General features: G+C 37.4%; 2 protein-coding genes across 4 annotated transcripts in view; one reads left to right on the plus strand and one right to left on the minus strand.

Moving 5' to 3' along the window:
- The first annotated feature begins 3550 nt into the window (after nucleotides 1–3550).
- LOC122057709 (1-aminocyclopropane-1-carboxylate oxidase 5-like) lies at nucleotides 3551–5316 on the plus strand. Its single transcript, XM_042619920.1, has 3 exons — nucleotides 3551–3768; nucleotides 3911–4137; nucleotides 4448–5316. Exons 1-3 carry the CDS (start codon nucleotides 3667–3669, stop codon nucleotides 5037–5039), a joined length of 921 nt encoding a protein of 306 aa, XP_042475854.1. The 5' UTR covers nucleotides 3551–3666; the 3' UTR covers nucleotides 5040–5316.
- The window catches only part of LOC122057708 (NAD kinase 2, chloroplastic), a 16372-nt gene continuing 12179 nt past the window's right edge, over nucleotides 4926–9118 (minus strand). For 2 of the 3 annotated variants that reach the window (XM_042619918.1, XM_042619916.1), the window contains one exon: nucleotides 7905–8344. In XM_042619918.1, coding sequence (XP_042475852.1) covers nucleotides 8141–8344 — 204 coding nt within the window. In that variant the 3' untranslated portion in view covers nucleotides 7905–8140. Of the gene's footprint in view, nucleotides 5060–7904; nucleotides 8345–9118 lie in introns of those variants that run through there. The other variant, XM_042619917.1, reaches the window with a different exon arrangement.

Below are 9118 nucleotides of genomic sequence, written 5' to 3' on the forward strand. Positions count from 1 at the left end.
AGAGGTTTTCATCTATATATTTTGACATAACTAACTCTTGACCTTAAGATACTAACGGTTGTAATGGTAGTTGTTATGACCAAGAACATTCTGATTAATCTTATTAGTTATATTCAATTTTCATTAACGTACACTCCAATGAAGCTGGACTAGTTGAGTACGATTGGGTCACAATTGAGAAGATTGACCACTAAAGACTAATGGAATGATATAAAGGGTGAATTCAGTGTACAAGGTTCCTACTACGGGATTTTCGGAGGATCATAATATATGCAGCCTTACCTTTGCTTCGCGGAAAGACTCTTTTTAGATAACCAAAAAAATTGAAGAACCCTTATTTTAATGATATGACAAATATAAGATATATAAATAGTGGATCCAGATATTTAAGATCAAACTAATGTTGCTTTTGGTATGATTTCTTGAAATGCATTATATGGATCAAGATTGCATACCAAACGCAGCCCAAGTCAAAATTAATTAATCCATATCAATAACCGAAGTCAATAAAAAATATCAAGGCTAAATTCACCTGACTCAGTTTAGATTCGGATGGGATTATACCTACCCAATAGCCACAACTATGAGTGTTAAAAAGCAGATTGACCCAATTGAATTGATCCACCGGATTACTTATCGGTTCAATATTGGTTTTAGTTTTTAGAAACCACAAAAAGATCGGACTAATTGAAACCAGAAAAAGGAGTTTTATTAAAATCAGACTGGACCAAACCGACCATTTGACACACCTAATTCATAACCTTCAACTTTTTATTTTTTATTTTTATTTTTATTTTTTTTGGAGGGGGAGGAAGCGGCTGGGTAGAAGTCCACAACCTTAACCTTAACCTTGCTAGGAGAAAATGGAAAGGTAGATTGCTCTTTCAATAATTGTCATTTTCATATATCACCAGGCTATTTTTTCTTTTTAAAAGATCTTCTTGTCCATTTCTCTGGGGGCTTTGCATCTGTTCTTTGACTTAACTAACTCTTGACCTTAAGCTATTAACGGTTATAATGGTAGTTGTTATGGTCAAGAATATTCTAATTAATCAATTAATTAATGATAATTAATCTCATTAGTTATATTCAATCTTTATTAACGTAAACTCCAATGAAGTTGAACCAGTTGAATATGAACGTGTCCGAATTGAGAAGATTGAGCACAAAATACTTCAATAATATATTAAAATAAAGAGCATATCTAGTGCATAAGGTTTTCGTCACTATGGGGGTCTAGGGAAGATCATAATGTACGTAGTCTGGCCTCAGTTTCGCGGAAAGACTGCCTCCCAATAACTAAAATTTGTGAAGAACCTCCGTTCTAATGAAATTGATAGGAAATTATGAACGACAAGACCAACCAAATCCATGTACAGACACCCTAGACCATTCTTCTTTTCTCACCACATGACCCCTTGTGACACACCATTACACACCATGTGGTGGCAGACCTGTTCTATCCAAAAATTTAGGGTTACAACTTAGACTGCAAGGTTTGGAATCACTATACCATACATGAATTACAAAACCTTCAGCACTCCCGAGGGCTTACTTCCAGGAAGATGGCACGGGGGAATGAATTATGGCCGACCCCTCACACCTTACCCTAAAAGGTAAAAGAACTAAAAAACCCAATATTTTTTATTTATTTATTTTTTTTTTATTATAAAACTATCGCCATTCTCCATATCCCTATCACATGTTCACTTGTACTCTGAAGTCTGAACAGTACCAAATGTCCAAACTCAAATTCTTGTCAACATGGTTGAGTACTTCCGACCAGGCCAAATAAACAAATATTGTGAAGCTTCCCAATAGATTCATGGTGGCCCATGGGTTGCTTTCTATTAGAACCTCATCAGATGTAATTTATGTTAGGCATTAACAAAGCATTTTACCAAGAAGGAATTAAAAAAAGCATCAAAACAACGATTTGCAAAATTAAAGCAATATATATATATATATATATATATAATAAATCAGACAAACAGAACATGATAATTACGATTTGCATGATTCACCCAAAAGTAATAATTGGAGCTTTCACTATTTTGTTAAAGAAAGTATAAAACCCTAACTGTAAATATCTAGCCCTTTACTCTAAGAATGATATTGTTTGCTTTGGTCCATGACCCCTAGAGCTTTAAAATGTATTATGCCATAGTAAGGAGGCCACCCTATTATCAATATTTCATGATCTTCCTCCCTCATTGACGTGAGACTAAAGACTAAAGAGCATGCCCCTTTCAAAGCCTCTCATATTTGTTGCCCAATTCTTGGAGCTAATGGGATCTGGGCTGTTACTGGGGGCTTAACATTCTCCCTCCTTGCTGCACAATGTCACCGCTATAGCTACATATGGTATCAGAAGTCCAGGCCAAAGTAGAAAATATTATACCAAGGGTAATTGGTCGGGTTGTTAGACTAACCCCTCTCGTCTCCTCATGAGATCAACTCTATATAACATTTTGACGCATTACAATATAAAAAAATCCTAATCCTGAAAGTACAAAATTGCCCGAGTATAAAAATTTTGCTATATTGGGTAAAAATCTCCAGTATCTCCTTGAATAAACTGATATGAGGCTTCACCAACAATTTAGGGTATATATTCTTGCCTTAACCATTGTTTGTTTGTGATCAGAGACCCTACCAATTCTAATTCTAGCTTTCCATCTTGATCAAATATAAGCTTTGTAATGATATATTAGTCCATTTTAAGCTCCACCACAGTTTAACTTCCCAATTATACATTGCAAGTTCTTTATCAGAATGGTCATAAGATTACTCTTTCCTTTTAATTGGAACCATAATATTTGGACACTTAGCATTGAAAAAAAAGGCTAACCGTCATCGATGTTCCCTGTTTACGTACCACGTAGACTTTTGGATTACTGATTTTTTTTTTTAAATATTTATTTATTTATTTATTGGGTGTCTTAGTTGACAAATGATTCTCTTCCTAATACACATTATATCGTATCATTGATAATATGAACAATAATATATTGCATTTGATACAAATGGAGTTGACAATGCATTAAGATAAGCATTAATGGTAGCTTTGTTTATCAAAGTCATCAGTATACCTTCCTTAATCCTCAAACTACGCTTAAACACCACCTGTTCATAATTTAATTTATAATATCTTTCCATACATAAGCATATATATCCATGTGAAAAGTGGAATAGTGAACGCACAAGATAGTGGGGGTTGTCAACTTAAAAGAGGGATAGGATTTTCATGATGGTTAATAAGACAATGTCCACCTCCAGAAACCATAGAAATAGAGAAGAAAATGCACCAAAAGAAATAGAAAAAAAATGGCGTTATCAGCTCTGTAGGGATGCTTCTGTTGTGGATTTCCACCAGAAATCTCATTGTATGCATTTGACCTAATTGTGTGCCTTCTAATAAATTGGCACCGTCCAATACTTTTCTTTTAAGTGCTGTATTTTATTAAAAAAGAGAAGATTATATAATAATACTGTGTTTGACGTGGAAGAAGGCGCATAAAATTTGTTATAAAAGGGAGGGGTCACCCCCACTTTGCTACCCACACCATATCTTAGTAGAGAGAAAAAAAAAATACCACACCCTGTCATCTTCTTCTCTGAGATCTCTTTGTTTTTTGCTTCTTCTGCTACTTCTTTTTTGGTCCCATGGCAATTCCAGTGATTGACTTTTCAAAGCTTGATGGAGAGGAGAGGGCTAAGACAATGGCTCAGATTGCAAATGGGTGTGAGGAATGGGGATTCTTCCAGGTGATTTTCTATTAGTTGTACATGGTTTATGACAATTTCATGAAGACTAGATCTATTAAATTGATTACCATTAGTTTCTTTTAATTTTGTTTTAGTTGGGATCTCAGTATTACAGAGAAACTAACTTGTTTAACTGTTGCAGTTGGTGAATCATGGGATCTCAGAGGAGCTCTTGGAGAGGGTGAAGAAAGTGTGCTCTGACTGCTACAAGCTGGAAAGAGAAGAAGGCTTCAAGAACTCCATGCCTGTGAAGATGTTGAATGACTTGGTGGAAGCAAAGAGCAACGAGAAGTTGGAGAATCTCGATTGGGAAGATGTCTTCACTCTCCAAGACGATAACGAGTGGCCATCCCAACCCCTGGAATTCAAGTAAGTTTTGCCAAGGAAGCTGTGGCATTTGGTAGATATTCTGGTGTAGTAAATGAATAGTTTCCATACATGGTCCCCTTGAAAATGCAGAAGTGAAATTTTAAGTAAAAAAAATTTCCAAATATTATTCCAATCAGAATCATCCAAGAAACAGAAAATTCCTCAAAAATCAGAATAGCAATACTCTCAGCTGCAAGGAAAACTACTCTTTAAATTGGATGATTAAGAACATCAGATCCTTGCTGAATTCATTAAAGCTTTGTTTGAGCTTCTGATTATCACTAATGGAATGCTGTAAATTATATGACAGGGAAACCATGGCTGAATATCGACGTGAACTGAAGAAATTAGCTGAGAAAGTGATGGAGGTGATGGATGAGAACCTGGGGTTACACAAGGGATACATCAAGGATGCATTCAATGGTGAAGATCAGGCCTTCTTTGGGACCAAGGTGAGCCACTATCCACCTTGTCATCAGCCTGAGCTACTGAATGGTCTCCGTGCCCACACCGATGCTGGGGGTGTAATTCTACTCTTCCAGGATGACAAGGTGAAAGGCCTCCAAATCCTCAAGGATGGAGAATGGATTGATGTCCAACCATTACCAAATGCCATTGTCATCAACACAGGAGATCAGATTGAGGTTCTGAGCAATGGAAGATATAAGAGTGTCTGGCACCGTGTATTGGTCTCCTCGGATGGCAACCGAAGATCCATAGCATCCTTCTACAACCCGTCTCTCAAAGCAACCATAGCTCCTGCACCTGAACTCATGAAGCCAGTGAAAGAAGAAGTTCCCCATGCTTACCCAAAGTTCGTTTTTGGTGATTATATGACCGTCTATGTTAAGCAGAAGTTCCTTCCTAAAGAGCCGAGGTTCCAAGCTGTTGGGGCCATGTAAGACACAGAGAACAACTTGTCCTGATAATAATGACTTAAATGCTGTTAGTAACTTGAGGGTTTAGTGATATAAGTAGTAACTATAAGGCATAAACCCGCCGGCTTCGCTTCTCCAACCTTGTGTAGGAGGAAGTTCAACGGGTAAATAGTGTTGTTTTCTTCAGCTGCTTGCTTTTACATCTCGTTAGATACCTTGGTGATGTTGGATTTCCAATTCTATTTGCCAAGGTTGCTTTGTACATTTTTAGCATATATAAAATGCTCTTTCACTTGTGTCAGATTCCCTTTAACATAAAAGTTTAAAAATTTCTTCCCCTTTCTTAGGCACATTAGATCTAACCTACAGAACATCTAGGATTTGCTTTGTTACTTTCAAGTACTTTTCATATGGTATGACCTATATTTTCAGTACCATAAAATTTTCAGTTATACTATAGCATAAAAAGGACTACTGCAGTAGTATATACATTTTTTTTCGGGGCCTGAAGATACCAGCACAAAAAGATTAAAAAGAAAAAAACACCCAAACAGGGCTGATCCGGTCTCACCAGATCACCCACCAGCTTGCCGGCAACCCACACCAGCAGCCAAGTGGCGTGCCGGTGCCCACTCCGACAGCAACTGCCAGTGAAACCTTGAGAAAATTGTAGTTCCAAAGGCAACCGGTGCACACCAGTTCCTCTGGTGGCGGGCTGGCTGCCGCCGGTTCAAACCCAGAAGCTGGTTTTGAGCTCGGAGTTTGGGTTTCCACACTCAAAACTAACTCCAACTCACATGCATGATTCTACAACCCTAATCTTGCAAATCATACTCAAATTACACTTTGAACTCTAATCATCATACAAATTAAGTAACAAACTGAGAACTACCAAGATTACTAGGGTCAGCAGGCTAGGTTCGGGTCAGACCCAGATCGCCCAACAGATTACTATTCCAATCCAATTCAAGATTACAAGGGTTGGCACCTCAGGTCAGACCTGGATAGCCCAACAGATTACCATTCCAACCCAATTCAAGAATACTAAGGGTTGGCAGCAGGCTGGGCTCGGGTCAGAACCAGATAGCCCAACGGATTACCATTCTAACCCAATTCCCTGCCTGCCCTGTCCACAATTTTCATCAAGGTAGGTCAGTTAAGCAATTGCAGTTAGGCCTATGTTGTTGATGGTCCAGGTTAAGTTTGTTGAAGTGTCAAATCCAAAACTTAAGCTATTAGGTGAAGAGACCTAACTAATATATGAAAGAATCCAAGGTCCTAGAGTTTTTAAATGTGAGATTATTCCCAACAGAGTTAACCATGCATCCAGGCCATGCAGATGCTATTACCTAAGGACAAGTATGTGTTTTGGACTTTTGACAGATCTAGTGATAGAAGACTCAATAATGATCAAGGTATTGAAGCACCACTCTCTCACATGCCATGCATGATGCTAGTCCTTGCTGGCATTTATTGGGAAAACATGATAAATTGGAATATACAAGAGCCTGAATGTCAGGTTATGAACAAGTTCAGGTGGTAAAGACAAGTTTAGGAGGTAAGAACGTCCACGAGTTCTTTCTGAACATGTTTCCACCTCGAAGGTCCATTTCTTCCATTTATAGGGTACAAAATTCCTGGTATCTTATTGATTTACAGGTTTGTAGCTGTACTAAAAAACCAGCCTAATGAACATGTTAATCCAATAACTTTCTCAAAAGCTTATTGCAATGTTTTCAAGATCAGTGAAGAATGATGGTTGCATCAACAACCAAGGAACCAGCCTATCATGAGATTGGTCTGATACCAGACCCAAACAAAGATTGGAATCAAACCATTGAAGAAGAAGGATGAACGGTCAACTTGCCGGATCAAACCACTGGGTATGCAGATGACACCATTTTCCCAGTCCACTAGTTTCTCTAAATTAAATCAGTCAAACCTGCTAGATTGAATGACTCCCAAACCACACCCAGCCATTTTCGTTTAACTTAATGGCAAATGCACAAACATATCAAGAAATCTGTTATGTTTGTCTCGAATTCTTGACCCATTTCGAAGAATGACCCGCTTTGATATATTTTTGTGGCAACCTGAATGGGATTTTTCTTGATATCAGTGATGGTAGCAGAGCCCAACACTGATCTCATATGGGAGTGTAGCCCCCACGATACGGTACGACCCGACCGATAGCGACCCGATGGATCAACCCGACTTTGAGGAGTATATATGTATTATTGTCTTGTTGAGTAAGCAGTGTAAAATTTGGGGGTTTTTCGTGTTAGGGTTTCTGAACGAGTTTTCTTGACACGATTTGGTTGTTCTTGAGAGAGATCTCCATTGTCACTTTTCTTCCAACATAGTGAATCATCTACTTCTTTGCCCGAGGAAGTGTCACACCACATCGGCATGTGAACCTCATTAAATCTGTGTTGTGTAAATCTGTGTTTGTTTTTCTTCGTATTTGTTAGTGTTCGTTCTAACAAAATCCAACCTAGTGAAGACATGGACATAATAAGGATTATACATTGTCACTCTACCCAAGATTTATTTCAACCTTAATTCACTACCCCTTGTGTTGAAACTAAAAATGCTTCCAGTAATTGACCCATGACTGACTGAAAATCCTTAAAATGCCAAATTGGACAGTGCTACTGGGTGCTTGTTAGGAGTCTTGGTGACCTTCAACCGGGCAAACTGCAAACATGTTGAAACATGTCCTGTTTAGATTCCAAAGGCCACACATCGATATTCATATTTTTCATTCTTCCATCAACAATCAAATGCTATTTGTATAATGACAATGATGAAATATTATTTTCTTATTATTTGGGAGATTAAAGTGATGCAATGACATAATACAAACGTAAATAGTAACTCACAAATCCATGAAAAAGGCCCAAAAGTGGAACGCTTGTACTATATAATTTATGTCAGTATTTGAATACATTTTGGAACATAATGAACTAGGCTAACCCAACCTTTCTTTGGGAGCTAATAATAAGGAGAACAAATATTGCCTCCTTTAGTAAGGTATGTATGTTGTCTTTTTTTTAATTACATTCTATACAGATATTTACACTCAAACAAAAAACAGCATTTTTAAGTAATCAGTATTTCATGCCTTACAGTGCCTTCTGGTCGAGCCTTTCATTCCAATTCAAGCAACGGATCAAGCTGCGGAACCAGTCACCAGTTTGATCAAATTTATTGACTGTTGGTAGAGGATGCTGGCTCATAGATATTCGAACAGAGTCTCCTCTTAAGAGTTGTTGCCTTCTCTTCCCATCAAAAGATACCCACGCATTACTTCTTGCATCCTCAGGGATCTGTTGAGTTCCAGTGTATCATACAGTCAAATACGATTTAAAAAAAAAAAAATCATACCATAAGGCCTCTAAGTTCATGTCTAGAGGGCCCTGGAAGGATATATATATATATACCTGGAAAAAAAAATGCCAAGCCAGGACCACAATAGCAGGTGGTCTCCACCAAGACATGTACATGAAAGCACAGTTTTAAAAATCAGATCGGTCCACCCTTGACCGATCCTATACCAATCCACTGGTAAGGTCTAAGGATAAATGGACCAAAACACTATTTTTTTTTTTAAATAAACATGGGTGAATCTATTAGACCCCGACCATCCAGATTGGTATCGGTTGAGACCAATCCCGAGTTTAAAACCTTACATGAAAGTATATATAATTAAAATTCTAATCTAATTCCAACTCCAAAATACTGCTTATCAATATTTTGGTCCTCATGTTTTTAAAAACTGACCAGATGCTGGACCATTCCGGCCTTTCAGCCAGAAGTTTGGCAATCTGAGCACCATGTCCAATGGTCCAAATTCAATCAGAGTAATATAATATGTATCCCACGTTAAATTTGACATCAATGATTCCAATAGCATGCTTGCTAAGTAGTTATTGATTGGTTGCCCATTCCTGTTTTAGTCTCCTTGCATGCATTAATATAGTTTTTTTTGTTTTTTTTGTTTTTTTGGCTTGTTTTTTCTTGTTTTTTTGTTTTTTTTGTTTTTGCTTTTTTGTTTTTGTTTTTTTGTTTTTGTTTTTTTTGTTTTTTTTGTTTTTTTTTTT

The sequence above is a fragment of the Macadamia integrifolia genome, chromosome 12 (genome assembly GCF_013358625.1).
Source record: "Macadamia integrifolia cultivar HAES 741 chromosome 12, SCU_Mint_v3, whole genome shotgun sequence".
Taxonomy (NCBI): domain Eukaryota; kingdom Viridiplantae; phylum Streptophyta; class Magnoliopsida; order Proteales; family Proteaceae; genus Macadamia; species Macadamia integrifolia.

Coding starts and splice junctions, on each gene's coding strand:
- LOC122057709 (XM_042619920.1), top strand. CDS start 3,667: ATGGCAATTCCAGTGATTGACTTTTCAAAGCTTGATGGAGAGGAGAGG. Junction 3,769..3,910: donor AGGAATGGGGATTCTTCCAG/GTGATTTTCTAT, acceptor TAACTGTTGCAG/TTGGTGAATCATGGGATCTC. Junction 4,138..4,447: donor TCCCAACCCCTGGAATTCAA/GTAAGTTTTGCC, acceptor ATTATATGACAG/GGAAACCATGGCTGAATATC.